This window comes from Columba livia, chromosome 16, assembly GCF_036013475.1.
Source record: "Columba livia isolate bColLiv1 breed racing homer chromosome 16, bColLiv1.pat.W.v2, whole genome shotgun sequence".
Lineage (NCBI taxonomy): Eukaryota > Metazoa > Chordata > Aves > Columbiformes > Columbidae > Columba > Columba livia.
In genome coordinates this window covers 1,535,099-1,551,340 of record NC_088617.1, presented here as the reverse complement: position 1 = coordinate 1,551,340, position 16,242 = coordinate 1,535,099, and the positions used below count along the sequence as shown (strand labels likewise).

At 54.5% G+C, this 16,242-nt stretch overlaps 2 protein-coding genes and 1 long non-coding RNA gene across 4 annotated transcripts; 1 reads left to right on the top strand and 2 right to left on the bottom strand.

Moving 5' to 3' along the window:
- Positions 1-702: 702 nt before the first annotated feature.
- E2F1 (E2F transcription factor 1) lies at positions 703-5,148 on the bottom strand. The gene is made up of 7 exons (XM_065031826.1): positions 4,822-5,148; positions 4,047-4,137; positions 3,264-3,483; positions 2,768-2,920; positions 2,536-2,650; positions 2,220-2,424; positions 703-1,978 (listed from the first exon to the last, which is right to left on the bottom strand). The coding sequence occupies exons 1-7, from the start codon at positions 5,017-5,019 to the stop codon at positions 1,728-1,730; spliced, it is 1,233 nt and encodes a 410-aa protein (XP_064887898.1). The 5' UTR covers positions 5,020-5,148; the 3' UTR covers positions 703-1,727.
- An 84-nt stretch (positions 5,149-5,232) lies between these two features.
- Positions 5,233-10,283, top strand: LOC135575553 (uncharacterized). Its single transcript, XR_010466524.1, has 2 exons — positions 5,233-5,370; positions 7,858-10,283. It is a non-coding gene; the product is annotated as an uncharacterized LOC135575553 (long non-coding RNA).
- Positions 8,442-16,082, bottom strand: PXMP4 (peroxisomal membrane protein 4). Of its 2 annotated transcripts, XM_065031829.1 has the most exons (5): positions 15,867-16,082; positions 15,406-15,468; positions 14,610-14,808; positions 13,560-13,670; positions 8,803-9,084 (listed from the first exon to the last, which is right to left on the bottom strand). In XM_065031829.1, the coding sequence occupies exons 1-5, from the start codon at positions 16,058-16,060 to the stop codon at positions 9,034-9,036; spliced, it is 618 nt and encodes a 205-aa protein (XP_064887901.1). In that variant the 5' UTR covers positions 16,061-16,082; the 3' UTR covers positions 8,803-9,033. The 2 variants fall into 2 exon arrangements, with proteins under 2 accessions (XP_064887900.1, XP_064887901.1); XM_065031828.1 differs by having other exon boundaries at positions 8,442-13,670; positions 15,867-16,075.
- Between the last annotated feature and the right edge of the window lie 160 nt (positions 16,083-16,242).

The following is a 16,242-nucleotide window of genomic DNA, read 5'->3' as shown; positions in this document are numbered from 1 at the left end:
GGGATGCTGGGCAGCGGTGACAGCATCACTGTGTCACCCCAGCACCTGCCAGCAGCCCAGCCTGAACCGGGGGTCCCATTGCCTGTGAGGGAGCGAGGGGACCTCACACAAATACTTATCAAACTGCTCAAAGGAGAAACAGGCAGGAGGAGGAGGTGAGTGCGCAGGGACGGGAAGGAAGTGGCATGTCCCGCCTGCCACCGGGGTGGGGGCCATGACCACCCCCGGCCTGCTCCTGCCTGCTGGGCAGTCCCCAAGGTCCCCAGGAAGGGGACAGTGTGCTGCGGAGCATGTGTGGTACCCAGAGTCAGAGCAGCCACTCGCAGCCAGCTCATCCCGAGTGAGCAGGGATGTGGGGACCTTGAGCTTTGGGCCATCAGCTGGTGCTGGGGGGGCACAAACTGGTTTCACATCAGCCCCATGTTTCCATCATCCTCCTCAGATGGAGCCACTGACACCCCCCACAAACACTGCCCCAAAACCGGGGCACAAGAGGGGCTGCAAACACAAACACAGAACAAACCAAGAGGACCAAAGTGCTTCCTGCAGCCCCCGGCAGTGACGTCCCTGCTCCTGCATTTCAAGTTCAAAAAGGAAAAGAAAAATGAAACAAAACCACCACAAAATACCCCCAAACCCCTTGGTTTCTTGGGTTGTGTCCAAACCACCACAGCCATCTGAATGCAGCCCCACACAAGAGACTGGAATCAGTAGAAATCTTTATTAAACATGAAGCTCAGAGGAACACAAGCTTGTTAAAAGGCAGTAAAAGTGAAAGTGTGTCTCCAGCCTGGCCCTGGGGGGCCCTGGGACCCCCTTCTCTTCCCCTGTGCCTCTCCCAGCCCCCGTGGGCCAGACAAGGGGAGATGGGGCCGAAAGGCTGAGCGGCTGCGCAGGGAGGGGAAGAAAAGCCTGGGGACAGCGTTGGGTCCTCACCTGCAGAGATGTGCCCCCTGGAACACCCCTGCGTGCCCCCCACCCCGAGGGGACACACACACGGGCCTGGGGCCACCAGCCCTTTCCCCCTCCCGCAGCCACTTGCCACCACAGTGGCTTCGCCAGCAGCCCCAGTTCGGCTGTGAGCAAAGCTGGGATGTGCTGGTGAGCCCCCAGCGGGACCTTCTGTGTTTGCCCCCCACCAGCATCATCCCCCCGCTCCCTCCTGCCCCTCCGTGTCCCGGGAGAGCTCCCACACACCATAAATAATAAATAAATACCCACGCTCAGCTGGGCTGCAGGCAGCCCCCACACGCGGGGGGTTGGATAGCCCCCACCCAGCACCCCCCACATCTCCGTCACCCCTTTCCCAGCATGACAAAACCTCTTGGCACCCCCACTCTGCTGCACAGCCCCCCCCTAATCCCCCCGAGAAATTAAACGCTGTCCCCAGGGGACAATAATAAATTAATCAAACCTATACACAGGACTGCTTAAAGCTCTGTAACGGGCACCTGGCAGGGGGACAGTGGCTCTGCCCTAAGCAGCCCCCCCAAGATCAGGGCCCTATGCAGGGGGGTCCCCTGAAATGGGACCCCCAGTCTGGCACCCCCCTGCTAGGGCTGGAGTCAGGGATGCTGCCATGCCCCGCTGGGCTCGGGGGCTGGAGGGGTAAGAAGAAAATATTGCAAAAAGGGACGGGAGAGGATCTGCGGTGCTGCAGCCGGGGGGGCTGCCTGCCCAGGGGTGCCCCCGCGCCTGGCAGCCCCCGGCGAGCACTGGGCAGAGCCTCAGAAGTCCAAGGGCGTGAAGTCCCCAAAGTCACAGTCAAAGAGCTCGCTGATGCCCTCGCCCTCCTCCAGGCCGAAGTGGTAGTCCTGTGTCTGCGGCGGCGACAGGTTGATGAACTCATCCGCCAAGAAACCCGAAAAATCCTCCCTGCTCTGGTCCAGGAGGGCGTCCATGGAGGCCAGTGGCGACAGGCTCGCCTCCTCCACCGGGCACTTGCCGGGCAGCCCGCTCGTCCCCGCCAGCAGCGTCTCTGTGGGGATGGGAAGCAGCCGTAAATCCCATCATACTTACAAAAACCCCTCAAAAAACAGTTTTTGCCTTCCTGCCTTGCTGAGGTGACCGAGCATCACCCCAGCTCCTCGCTCATGCCAATGGCAGAGGGGCTCACAGATGCAAAACCAGCAAGAGCCCCTGTAACATCGTGCCAGCACCCCTGTCCCCAGGTCCCTCTAGCCCCCAGGTCCCTCCTGTCCCCAGCCCTGGGTGCCCACCTTGCTCTCCGGGCAGCAGCGGGATGTTCACGTCCTGGGCGGGATGCAGGAGCGGGGAGGCTCTGGGCTGTGGACGGCTGGGAGACGACTCCTCTAAGGGGGCTTTAAAGGGGCTCTTGACTGGGCTACAGACCCCCGAGCTGTCCTCGGGGCAGAGGAAAACATCGATGGGGCCCTGAGTGCTTCGCACAGAGACCTGGAAAGCCTGGGGAAAGGGGAGAGGAATGAGATGAGGCACAAGGATGCTCGAGGAGCATGGACTGGGCTTTGCTGAGGGCTGGGCAGACATGAGGAGCAGAAGGTGGATCCAACTCACCTCCGCTGGGTCTGAGACCTGCAGCTGGGTCTCTGGAGGAGCTTTGATAACCATCACCATTTGCTCTGAAGGGTCCACAATGCTGCGGAGATCCTGGCAGGTCACGTAGGCTGCAGTGTGACGGGTCAAGGAGCAGACACGAGAATGCTTTTACCCAGCCAGGCTCACCACAGGGCTTGACCATGTCCCCCCCACCCAGGCAGCCCCATTTCAGCCCCGCACCGAAGGATATTGCTGGTTGGCGGGGTCCTCGGTGAGCAGGCGCAGCTGCACCATGCACATCTGGATGAGGTCGTCCAGCTGCCGCTCAGCCGCCTGCAGCTCCCGCAGCTCCTTGTCCAGCAGCCGGTGCCGGCTGGGGGCTCCCACGGTGGCCTGGCTGCCCCTGAGGAGCAGCGTGGCCGTCAGGAGCCAAACCCCACGGCTCCCCCTGCCCCACACCATGACTGTCCCCGCCTGGGCCAGGCTTAATCCTACCCTATACCCAGGGAATCAGCCTTGTGGGGATTTTCCAGTAGGGCACAGCCCTGGTGTCCCCTCCCTGAGCTTGGATGCAGGACTACATGAAGGGGAAGCCACCACTCAACCCCAAGCAGATACTCTGGTGACACCGCTCTGAGCTTCTCCATCCTAGCAAGACCCTGCTCCACCCCAAGCCTGGCCCAGGGGACCACCCCATGCCAGGAGACAGCCAGCTACACCCCCACAAGCCCAGCCAAGGGACATACAGCCACTGGATGTTGTTCTTGGACTTCTTGGTAATAAGCTGGATGCCCTCCAGGACATTGGTGATGTCGTAGATGCGCCTCTTCTGCACCTTCAGAACTTCTGCCGCCCAGTTGAGGTCCACGACGCCGTCAGGAGACTGGCTCAGCAGCTCCAGGAAGCGCTTGGTGGTGAGGTTCAGCGAGGTTTCGTAGCGGGACTTCTCCCCAGGAGACTTGGCACCTGCCAGCCACCGAGGACAACTATGATTTAGCCAGCGCTGGAGCTGAGAGGTCCCATAACATCCCCCGACAAGCTCACAGGTGGTTCATGGATGAGAGACCAGGACTATCATCACAAAACCAATCTGCTTTCCCAGGGCAATGGGGTGAGCTCCCCATGTCCTCTGTGGGAAGGATCCTGTAGCCCAGCACGGGCTCCAATACTCCTGCTCAGTCATGGCCACAAGCTTGATTGTGACACCGAGGCATCAGGGGGAGATGATGGAGGGTCCAGGTGAGTCCACCTAGGACGCTGCACCAACATCCCACAGGAAAGGACAGAGCTGGTGTGGTGCCCAGCACATGGGCAGGACAACTGTGCCACCAGCCCAGGGGACAGCAGCATGGGACAGAAACAGTCTGGCCCCAGGAACAGCCTTTCCAAACTGATGCAAAGGGGTGGGGAGAAGCTGCCAGGGATGAGCCCAGAGGCGCAGCTCAGGCCGTGGGCAACAGAATGGGGCGGCTGAGCCCACCGCTCTGGGCTGGGCCAGCTTGGAGGGTCAGGGGGAGCAGGGCTGGTACCTTTAGCAGGGTTCCTGGCCCTGCCCCGGCCCACCGGCAGGCTCTCCGCTATGTACTGGTGATCCGTCTCCAAGTTCAGCTTCCTCTTCACCTGCAAGGGATAGGGGTCATCATAAAGAACAGCCACTGCCATGGCCCCACTGCCCCCCCAGTGCTAGACACGGAGGGTGGCTGTCAGGGACCCCCGAGGGATTCCCCCAGGGGCACTGCAGGGTACAGCAGCCCCCGCTCCCGGCAGGGCTCAGCTGACAGGAGCAGCTGCTACACACACCAGCGGGGACACCGGGGGCTGACTCCGCCACGGGGGGCCCCACCAGGCTGCGAGAAGCACCCCAAAGCAGGCGTGGGCCTCAGAAGGGGGAGGCAAAGCGCGGCCCAGCGCCCGGGCGTGCGGCTTCCGGAGCAGCAGCTGGGGAAGGGCCGCGCCCGGCAGGTGTCGGCTGCGTGGCACCGCACGGTATGGAACGGCACAGCTGGGCAGGGTATAGAGCATGGCATGGCACAGCCTAGCAGAGTACAGCAGGTTGTGTCATGGCACAGCACGGAGTAGAGCACGGAGCAGAACAGCACGGCCTGGCACAGCACTTTCTAGCACGGTATATAGCCCGGCTAGACAAGGCCCAGTATTGCACGGCACGGTATATAACCCGGTTGGATGCCGCCCAGTATCGCACGGCCCCGTACATTGCACGGCCCCGCCGGAACCCACAAGGTCCCGAGCTCCGCAGCCCCCGCCCCCGCACCGCCCCCTCCCCGTCCCTGTCCCGGGGGTTACCGGCGGGCGGCCCAGCGCGGGCCGTCTGGGCGCGGCGCCGGGACAGGCGGGCTGCGGCGTGGCGAAGAGCAGGAGGTCGGTGTCGGGGTGGCCGTCGCCGCCCGCGGGCTCCTCAGCGGCGGAGACGATGAGGAGGTGCGGGGAGGCGCTGCCCAGCAGCGCCGCCAGCCCCGCCGCGCCACCCGCCGCCGCCGCCATGGCTCACATGGCCGCCGGGGCGGCGGGCGGCGCGGCGGGCAGGGCGCGGGCAGGGGCGCGGCCCATGCCGGGGAGCGGGGCCGCTCCGCTCCGCTCGGCTCCGCGCCCGCCGCCGTATTGTTCGGCGCGCCAGCCCCGCGCGCGCCTTTGCGCGCCAAATCCTTTTTGCCGCGAAAGCGGCGCGAGCCTCCCCGCCGCCCGCCCATTGGCTGTGCCTGCCGCCGCGTTCCGCGGGAGAGCTATCGTATTGGTCAACACCGCCGGAGAGACGGGCGGTGCCGCCCGCCTATTGGTGGCGGGTGGCCGCGCCGGACGCGCTGACAGGCAGCCAATCGGCGGCGCCGCACGGAGGTAAGGGGGCCAATCGGGGGGCGGGTCGGGGACGCGGCGGGGGCGCCGCGTAGGTGCGGAGCGGAGTGGGGCGGGTCGGGGCGCGGCGGGACGGGGGCGGTGGCGGCGGTGGTGGCCGCCGTGGTGGCCGCCGCTGTCCCACCCCCACCTCTGCCACCGCCGCCGCCCCCCGAGAGGGGACGGCAGCCAGAGCCGGGAGTGGCCCCGCCGCGGATGATAATCCACCCACGAGACACGGCACAGACAGCTCCCCCCATCAGCATCTCCTGCGTGCAGGGCACTGATAACCCGGCTGCTGCATGAGAGGGCAAAATTTAAAAAGGCAAAAAATATATATACATCCTTCTAATAAAGCAACTCTGCATTTAAAGACTCGGCCTTTCCCAGAGATCACAGAATCATTTTGGTTGGAAAAGACCCTAAAGAAAATCGAGTCCAACCATTAACCCAACATGGTCACTAAACCATGTCCCTAATAACCTTATCGTCATGTCTGTTCACCCCTCCAGGGCTGGTGACTCCAGCACTGCCCTGGGCAGCCTGTTCCAATGCCCCACAGCCCTTTGGGGAAGAAATTGTTCCCACATCCAACCTCAACCTCCCCTGGCGCAACTTGAGGCCGTTTCCTCTGCTCCTGGCGCTTGTTCCTGGGGAGCAGAGCCCGACCCCCCTGGCTCCAAGCTCCTTTCAGGCAGTTCAGAGATCAGAAGGTCTCCCCTCAGCTCCTGTTCTCCAGCTGAACCCCCAGGTCCCTCAGCCGCTCCATCACACTTGTGCTCCAGCCCCTCACCAGCTCCGTTCCCTTCTCTCAACTCGCTCCAGCATCTCAAGGGCTTTCTTGGTGTGAGGGGCCCAAAACTGACCCCAGGATTTGAGGTTTGGCCTCCCCAATGGCCAGTCAAGGGGAACAGCCACTGCCCTGGGCCTGCTGGCCACGGTATTCTTGATGCACACAGATGTTCAAGTTCATGCGCAGAATGTGGGTCTTGGCCAGGTACCCAAAACCCTTCTGAGCCAAGCTCAGGGTTTAACCTCTCTGTGCCCCCCACAAGCTGCCCCACACATCCTCAAGGGCCCCCAACCCCTGGGCACTGCCATGCAGGGCTGTGGGCCAGCGCTGGCTCCGGCCCCATGGCCAATCCCCACCTGCCTGGGATGCAGGAGACAGGGTGTTTTTTCCAGCAGTGCGTGGGATGCAGGAGGCATTCACAGCAATGAGTTCACTCCTCTGCCGCAGAGCAGATCCTGACATGCAGAGCTCCTGTGCTGGCCTAACAGGTTTCAGACTTTAAGGGATTTTAAGCCAGGTACTTTGGCAGTGGCTGCAATTCCCCAGCATAGAGTAGCACCATGATTTCCCTGGATTCCTACATCCTTAAATACACCAGTAACATATCGCGTATCCATGATCAATTGTATCACCTCTCCGTGCCTCGTTTCTTCATCAACAAAGAGCAAATAGAAATGCTGCCTTGCTTAAAGGAAATTAATACAGTTAATTAACGTTTGGCCCTTCCAATATTCAAGGGGCCGCTCTCTGGAGCCCTTGCACTGCAATAACATCAGTACTGTGAAGCATAAGCAACAGTTAGACCAGATGTTTGCACTCAGTTAATGTTTCTTCCATCTGGGAAGGGGGGAAAAAGGCAACCCCCAATGCCAAGTGGGAGCAAAGGGCTGGCAGTGCTCTCCTCCTCCGCGGGAGCCTCGGCCGGGCGCTTCCTGGGGTGACGCAGGGTTTGGGACACAGCTGCCGCACCAGCTGCTGCCGCTCCGCTCACAAAGGCCTTCTTTTCCTCTTTCTTTCTCCCCCTAATTCATGCGGGAGCTTATTCGGGGGGAGCGGACTGTGCTCTGCCCGCCTCTCCCCCGAGCTGCCTGGCTGCGCTGCAACTTCTCCAAGGCTTTAGTGCTGGCAGCGCTGAAAAAGGGCTGTTGCGAAGACAAATGAAAGGCAAATGCTGGTGGGAAAAGGAAGGGCAGTGGCTTTTCTTGCATGCATATGAGGGAAAGCAGATGAATCTCGTCTCCTGCACAGCTGCGGCCCCGTCCCGGCCTTGCCAGCCCTGCTGAGGAGTGCAGACACGCTCCCAAGATTAGCTGTCCGGCGGGTGCTGCACAAAGATAAAGCCCTGTCTCCACAGCCCCACTTGGTCAGGAGAGGATCAGGAAGACAATTCACACACTTTGTACCCCAGCTGGATTTACCCAGCAGCCGTCACTCAGTTTGGGTGGGTTTTGGCACACTGGGACAGGCTCAGGCCGAGGGGCGTCTGCTGGTCCCGGCGCGGAAGGAAGAGCGCAGAGCGGGGCTGCAGTTGGAGCTGGTATCTACGCTCCAAAATCATCTCGTGGCAGCAGGAGCAGGCCAGAGGACAGCTGGCAGGATGCAAACCTGCATCCCTGCGCTCTGTTAACCTTACCAGAGGTGTCCCAGGAGCACACTTATTGTCCTTGTCCATTTGTGTATGTCCTTATTTTGTTTAGCTAACAGGTGAAGCAGGCTCAGAGTGGTGTCCAGCGCCTTGTACCTGCGCCCTGCTCTGGCAGCCACCAACAGAGCTGACTTCTCTCTGCAACCACTCACCTGTGCTCCTGGCAGACCGCAAGGCACCGAGGAGCAGTCTGTCCTGTCACCATGTCACCCCAGAACACCCCGTGGGACAGACGGACTCTTTGCCAGCTGCAGCGCAGGAGCTGGTCGCACTCCCTCCCGCTGACACCACGTTTGAGTGTGTCCAGTTTGTATGTGTAAGAACCGGTCTAGCCCCGGTTGGACTCAGTCCATCTGAAGACCTGGCCGTGCTAAGCCATCCAAACAGTGCCACAGCACAGGAAAGTTCACGCTTCTAAAGAAACACCGGGATGGCAGTGCCCCCATTTGGCTCTGCAGCCAGGGCTGCCCTGGTTACAGCTGCTGGCGCGGTCTGAGCAGCACTGGCTATTGCCCACAACCACAACCGATGCCAAAAATGCACTCGCTGCACAATTTCTCTACGTACATGACTAGTAACATGCAATAATTGAGCATTACTTCATGTATTTTAGCTTAATAATGAAGACAATAAAAAGACAATTAGTTTTTTTATTACTATAGAAAGCACAGCATTGTGATATTCAAAAAGAGATTATACAGAAATAATCTAAAAATTAGTCTGGCACAAAGCCTTAGGTCGATGTACTAAACCGACTGTCCAAGGACTAAATTCACAGTGGACAGAGCTACTTCAACAACCCACCGTCCCCTCTTTTGCACATTTTAAAACCAAAAACTGAGAAACACCTCTACAAGCATTCTGATCGGTGTAATTACAAGTTACCTGAGTTTATGTTCTTAGCTTTATTCTGCGCTGTCAGCAAATCAGAGCCTGGATTACACAGCAATCCCAAAACCAAAATATATACCAAAAGCAGAGGTAATGCCACCTGTGTTATAGAGCATTCAATTTATTTTTCCCCCTCCTCATCATTGGTCCCATAAGGAAATGAGACAGATGAAAATTCTTTGAAGTGGAGAAGAAAAGTTACGTCCTCCAACAATCCTGTATGAACACGCAATTTGAAAATTCAAGATTAGCACCTCTAAAATATTAACAGCGCCAGACAGACATTATGCTGCGGAGCATTAGGCCTTATTTTCTCTCCTCCCTTATCTGCTGGATTTCAGGACCAGCAGCAGCAGACCCAACCCATTCTGCTCAGGTTGCCACGGTCCTGGAAAACAAACACAAAGGGAACCGTGTGTGGCTCGGGTCATTATCCAAAGGTCGTGTTTGTGCTGATGCAGTGAAAATGGGTTTGGGTCACAGCAGTTCCTCCCGGCGAGAGGATCCGCATGGGGCTATGGTCACTCCACCAGCACCAGCCACCCACAGCGGCTCCCAGGACCCTCTGCTGTCACAGGGGTCCCCAAGGACACCCCGCTTTGGTCCCTGTCAACAGCCAGAGACCATCCCCACGCTTCTGCCGCCGCTCAGCTCGGTTTAAAGCAGAGCTTGAACTACTCTACCAGGGCAAGAAAGCCTCGTAGCAGCAATACCAAAGCTCTTCTGCAGCCTCTCCCCCGATCCAGCTGTCTGTGGTTATTGCCCAGACACAGGGATGGCAACAGGGACAAAGGACATTGTCACACTGAGAACACAGGTTTGCACCTTACAGCAGCCACAACCCCCAAGAGCACTTCTCCGTGGCGCTAATTAGACAAGCACAAGCTTTTTCTTTCAGAAACATCCTCCCCTTAACTGAAAGGATCAGACACAGCACAGAAAACCTCACCTAAACCAAATGTCACGCACCCATTGAATTTTCACCTTTGTTAAATAATGTAACTGTCCCGGAAACGGTTCCTCAGCGATGCTGAGGGCCAGCACACAAGCTCACAAGCTGTCCTCCAAAGAGCAGGGAAGCACAGTGGGTATGCCAGGGCAGCATGCAGCGGCAGTAAATAACCCCGCGTTTGCTTTGTTCCTTCATAAAATAAATGATTAATAGCTCAGTATAGTCAGTCTGCTACTGAAGGCTTGCTGAACACTTTTGATCAGTTTGATTCATTAACCTTTAAAACTGCCTCTAAAAGAGGCTTAAAGTCCAAAGGAGAAGCATCACTTTAAAATGAACACCTTGATTTTATTCAGAAATCCTCATTTTTGACAAACTGAGCTAAGCGTTGTGACACGCTGCTCCTCTTTAGAGGCGCTCAGCATCTCACAGGTGCTGGGGAAGAAATAACACAGTAAAATAAGTTGATGGAGACAAACAAAACCATGTTCATCTTGAAATTCAAACCCCATCAGGGCTGGGGGGAAAAAATGGCAATTCTTTGTGATTCTTCAGCATTTGGCCAATTCACAGGTGGCTTCCCAACTGTCTCTTTATTTCTTTTGGTTTTAATGCTAATAAAAAAGGAGCACAAACAGAGGACTCAATTCCTCACACAATGCACTGGGGGAGGGCAGGGAGTGGAACTTATGTATCCCAAAAGTCTGACTCAGACAAATTACTTCTAGTTCACTTCCTGACTACACGCCCGCATTGTTCCGACACCTCGGGAGCATACGGGGCGCATCCCCAGCTATCTGGTCACAGGAACACCAGTGCGGGCTGGTGCCGTTGAAAAACTGTTCCAATTACTTCCCTGGGGAAAGAAGTGACTTGCAGCTTAACGTCGTGCCCCGGCGCAGCAGGAAAACCAACCGTCCGCATCGCCGGCTGACGACGGCTGCAACGCGGGACCCGCGCCCGGGACCAGCCGCGGTTTGTCTTCCAGGGACGGCAGCTGGTTCCTGGAGCACAAGTACAGATGGTTTGATGCTCGGGCACAATTGGCTTTGAAAGTGAGGTTGGCGATAGATTCCCAAGAGAAAAAGGGCATTTTGAAGCAAGGGCGACTGATGGCCACCACTGCCGGGTGGATACGAAAAATGCGTTGGCTTGGTTTTGCCTACAAACACACTACGGTAGCGTAAAAAGGACGGGACGGGTCACTTGTCCTTCACACGGCCAGAGAAGCGCTTCACAAGCAGCGGAACTATTAGAAGGACATTATTTCGCCTCTAAGGGAATCACAAGCCTTTTTCAGAGAAAGGAATGCCAGCTATAAATTAAAAAGCTCAAAAACTTCTCACAGACACTCGGTTCACATAACCAGCCTCACCATCTTCTGCTACAATAATTATACACGGTCAGGGATTTGCAAGTCTGGTAGTTCCAGGGAGAAATTCTCAAGCCATGGCTGTGAGATTCTGGAAGGGTTTTCTGAAATCCCATCAAAGCTTGTAGGAATTCAGCAATATTAGCAGAACGTTACCATTCTTATTTGGAACAATATTGAGGCTTCTGACATAAAAACAGAGTGCTGCACTCACGCTGCTTCAGATACCCAGCAGTGCTGCAAATAAAGAGACAGTATTCATAAAGAAATCAGACCTCACCTGCAGCTTCAGTATTTGTTCTGTACTTGAATCTTTAGGCTTATCTGCACTGAAGTACTTAACTGCAAAGGAACAAAACCAATTCCAAACTTCTATAGCTTTCCTGAGGTCTGATTAATTACTGATTCGTGTGCAAATTCAAGTAGCCAGTCCAGACCATAACAGAAGGTGACATTAAAAGTTGCAGGTAACTGTTGTTGTGGGCACCAGAGAGAAATACATCACAGATTTACGTGGAATAAGCACAACGCAGCTGCAAGATCTCACTGCGAACACAGGTAGATCCAGCACTAGATTCGGTTCAAGAGCCAGAAGACTCTGTTCCTACTCCATCTGAGACACTCGGAGCGCGATTCAATCCCAAACATCGCAGCACCAGCGCAGGGGGATGGGAACATTGAACTCTCCCTCTTGCTGACACAGAGAGTGGAAAAATAAAGAGCAAAGCAGCACTCAGAAGATGCAAAATAGTAATAGAAGAGCTTAGGAGGATAAGAAAGAATGATTTAAGAAGAAACTGAGATTTTGTTTTTGCTACTCAGAAGCTACCTGAACTTACATGTACCGTTTCAGTCCTACCATAAAATACAACAAAGTCCCAGAGCACGGAGACTGCAAAAGATGATGAAGAACAGCATCAGGGGGATGAGGAAACTACAGGGTCAGGTCAGGATGGAAAAGTGGATGGGGACAGGGAGAACTGACCTTTTTGAAACGAGAGCTATAAAAGGAACGAATAAATAGTCCTGATTGAGACAAAGGGAATGGTTAGCACAAGGTGCTTAGTGACTCTCCTGTGAATCACCACATAAAGCCACCATCTCAGGGATTATTTCAATGTATTTTTAACATACATCATTAAGTGAATGGTATAGTGTTATAACCGTGGTATAGTCTAAGTGCTTCGTACTATTAACAGCTTGTTTTATTATTTTAAGGGAATTTTTGTTCTTTCCCAACCATCTAGTCAATCTTCCGCCCAAGCGTGTGCTGCGCTCTCCCTGGGGCTCTGCAGTGTATTTTTAAGACGAAGATTCACTCGTATTTTCACCTGTGGCCTCAACCTGGCTCAGCAACAAGGCTGCACAAACTACAGACGTGTTCAGTTTGATCACAGCTGACACACGGCACTGCTGCCGAGGGCAGATTCCGGACCCAAGAGAAACCCATGTGCTTATCTTCCACCAAAATAAAAGTGCTTGTTAAAAGTGTTACTTGTTTCTCTGCATAAAGCAGACAGTGTGATATCCGAGGGCGTGCAACGCGCCTCAGCCTGTTCTCAAAGGAGCTTAAGTTGCGTAACTGTTTTTGGTATTTAGTTCAAGCAGCTTTTAAAAACTTTACAAGTAAGTTTAAAATAATTACACGGTATTAATTAGCGCACTTTGCAGAGGGCCACATTCAGCCCAAATGCATGAAAGAAACCAAGCAAAAATAAGTCCTCCTGAGCCTGATTTACCAGGCTCGTACCAGGTTATCTTAACAGTTTTATCCTCATATATCTTATTGTCTCCCTGAGGGGAAAACCACAGAGAAATTCTTTTTAGGAGTGCACAGCTGTCCTTGTGATAGTTTAAACAAGATTTCCAGTTATTCCCAGAAATGATGTGCCAGCTTTCAGACCTGAGCAGGTCCCTCACTCCCATCACACCACGGTGAGCACAGCAGCACAACAGCTGGTTCTGTCTTGTGAGCATTCAGACAATCCCTAGAACATTTTTTTTCATGATTAGACATACTCCCCACTTACTGTTAGGCTGTCATTTTGTGAGTATATTTAGTGTCTTTAAAAAATGAAAACGCATACTTGTAGAGAAAACGAGGCCTCTCTAAAAAAAAAAAAACAAAACACCAACTTATTTTAACTCAAGATTCCCAAGGCATTTTACCCTCACTGAGGACTGCATCAAGTTTCTGTGGGGTATTTACTTGCTTTAAACAGAGCCAAGAAAAGACTGACTAAAACATTTTGGCCGGTCTGCAGGAGGCAACTGTGCTTGACAGATGTTAATTAAAAAAAATCACCAGTCAAGGGCAACAGAATAATCTTTTCCCTTCGCTGCTGGAAGGTGCCATCCCACTCAAAGGTCTTTTACAAGGAACCACCTACTTGCTGTCTGTCCTTTTGTTATAAATGAGAAAATCAGAAATGTCATGCCATACATCGCTGTCGTCATACAGGTAGGTCATGGAGGACTGCAGAGAAGGCTGCAGAGTTTCCCGGTGATATTCAAAGAGCCAGAGAACTGTCCCCCATACCAGAGCAGCCACAAGCGGGAAGGGATCCTGCTTTGGCTGTGGGATGCAGCCCTTCTTCACTGCCAGCTGAGACAAGCCGAACAGGATACGAGAGAGCAGGTACATAATGATCTGCGTGAAGAGAAAACCCAAAGAACATTAGGTGAATACTGTCCAGGTAAAGTGATTTAGAAGCTACAAGGCAAGCAAGAGGGGTGGAAACAATTCACTTAACATTAAACAGGCCGTAGGTTCATGTATCAAACAGTCTTTATAACTGGAGATGTTTGTGTCTTCCCCGTGTCCTCAAAGTTCTGCTTCTCTTCTGTGATCTAATTTAGTAATCAACGAGTCACACTAGATGCAATGTATCTTTGCCGTTGCACAATTCTTTGCTCGGTCACTGTCACCTCAGATGCTGCTGCTGATACAAGAGTCCCAGAGCAGCTGACAGAGCAGTCACACCGACCTGCCCAGCAGATACACACTCGGTAGGGCAGACACAGTAAAACCAGACAGGAGGTGTGTTCTTGCAGGGCACTGCATAATTGAAACACTTCTGATTAATCTGCATCTGTGAGTTTTATTTACTGATTAATGTGTGACTTAACCAAACCTGCCCTGAGCAGCTGTTGTCAGTTTAACCAGTTAAGTCTGGCTCAGTAACGGATCATGCTCTGCACTCACATTTGAGCTGCAGGGTTAGGCCCTGCAAGCGAGGGGCATGTGCAGGAGTCACCCCAGCTCCGGTGACAGGGGGGTGACCCAATGGCTCTGGATTGCGTGGCTGCCCGCCCACCTTCCAAAGTATATGAGTGCAGCTCTGCGGGTAAAGCTTGGCTTTTTGATCTCAAACTGCACACACTGTTCACAGAGACACACAACCACCGCTAGGATTTGAATACAGAGCAGCCAAAACCAGAACTTGTGCAAAGAGTAATATGATAAAAGAATAACACTACATGATAAGAACCACCAGAAACGTGCCAGGCCATACCAACCACTTTCCTGGCACACAAACATCCATCTGTTGGGATTTTTGTCAAGGAAACTTTCAACAAACACATTTACCTGGCTGTTGATGGGATTGTTCTCACCGAACACCAGCCAACCTCCAATACAGGCTGCAAGGAAAGAATGAAACGGAATTTTTTCCCCCAGTAGCCGGGACTGTAATGCCATCAACCCCTTGTAGATGAACACAAAATACGCCAAGTTCCGGGAATGAGTGTAGGTAGCCTGAGCGATCAATTTCAGCTTCTCTCTTAAACTGAAAAGAAACAGACAATTAAAAGAGAAGAGCAAAAAGGCAACACCACTGCAGTCCCTCAGCCTGCACACTCCACCCCTCTGGCCTGTTAGACTGGTAGGTCAGGTACCCCACAGAACATCTGCTTGTGAAGGAGGACAAGTCCTTCCCCTCTGGCTCACCCATCAGAATATATTCAAGAGCTCTACCTATGCTGTGGGCTGTGCTTTTGACTAATTCTACAAATAGTCAAGGAACCCTTTTTTTTTTAGCCTCATTATTTTTTCATTATTTTTTGACAAAGTGCAAACCTCCGGCATAAGCAGGGAAAGCCATAACATGCTCGGCTATAGCTTGACTTCCCTTATCGGAATGCAGAGCAGAGCGCTGCTGTTCGCTCCTGCTGATTTCTCCCCTGGTTCTCATCACCGCTGCACAGTGGCTGACCCCTGAGCATTTGTGTATGTGTGTGCATACGTGTAACCATCAGAACAACGGGCTACAACCACAGCTCAGGCATCTTTCTGCTCTTTACGCCCTCTGGAAACACAAATAACTGAATGTTTGAATGAAAATGTTCTAAGCAGCAACACAAAAATACAGAACCAGGGTTTGTACCTTCCATTCTTGAACAGGAACGTCATCACCAGGGCATGTGGGGCACGAATTTTTGCTCCATAACTGCAAAAAGGAACAGATAATTCAAACTTTTTGTATTTTGCTATCAAGCGATTGTATTTATATTCTATTGACAGATAGAAGATGCTGCTTAAGTAACTATATGTTACTTTAAAGTAAGTCAGCCCAGCAGCAGCAGCACAGCAAACTAGGCACCATGGCTTAACAGAACACGCACCCCAACCAGCCAGGCCCAAAGGGGACCCCAAACCCCGCTACAACCGGGTTATTGGTGAGGAAGGTGGAAACGCCTCTCCTGAACCTGTACCACAAGAGCCCCAGGCTCCTCACAGGACAGGAGGGCACACGATGGCTTTGCTGCGGCCCTCAGGGCGACTGAGCAGAACCGAGACACCGTCCGCGTTCCCCCTCCCGGGCCCCGCGCCCCCCCTCGCACTCACACGGCCCCGTTGCGGAAGCCCTTGAGCACGGCGAGCGCGGCGCGGTACCGGCGCTGCTGCAGGAGCGCGTTGGCGGCGCGGAGCAGCGCGCGGAGCGCTTCCCCACTCCCGGCCATCGCATCGCCCGCTGCTCCGGCCGCCGCCGCCGGCAGCAGGCACGCTTCCGGGAGCGGGGACCCGCCCACCGCGCGCATAGGCTCTTTTGGCTGTCTATCGACGCTCTTGGCCAATAGGCACACATCTCGAGCGCTGGTTGGTGGGAAACGTCTACCCTGCAGCCAATGCGGAGGGCACGGAGTGCCCCGCCCATGTGCCCTCGCTGAGGCGGCGGGTCTGCGCTCGCCGCGCTCGGCCCCGCGGGGTGTGAGCGCACCGG

Coding starts and splice junctions, on each gene's coding strand:
- E2F1 (XM_065031826.1), bottom strand. CDS start 5,019: ATGGCGGCGGCGGCGGGTGGCGCGGCGGGGCTGGCGGCGCTGCTGGGC. Junction 2,921..3,263: donor AAGAACAACATCCAGTGGCT/GTATGTCCCTTG, acceptor GCTGCTCCTCAG/GGGCAGCCAGGCCACCGTGG. Junction 1,979..2,219: donor GCTGCTGCCCGGAGAGCAAG/GTGGGCACCCAG, acceptor CCATCCCCACAG/AGACGCTGCTGGCGGGGACG.
- PXMP4 (XM_065031828.1), bottom strand. CDS start 16,060: ATGCGCGCGGTGGGCGGGTCCCCGCTCCCGGAAGCGTGCCTGCTGCCG. Junction 15,469..15,866: donor GGCTTCCGCAACGGGGCCGT/GTGAGTGCGAGG, acceptor TCCTTTTTGCAG/TTATGGAGCAAAAATTCGTG. Junction 13,671..14,609: donor ACAATCCCATCAACAGCCAG/GTAAATGTGTTT, acceptor CTCTTCACGCAG/ATCATTATGTACCTGCTCTC.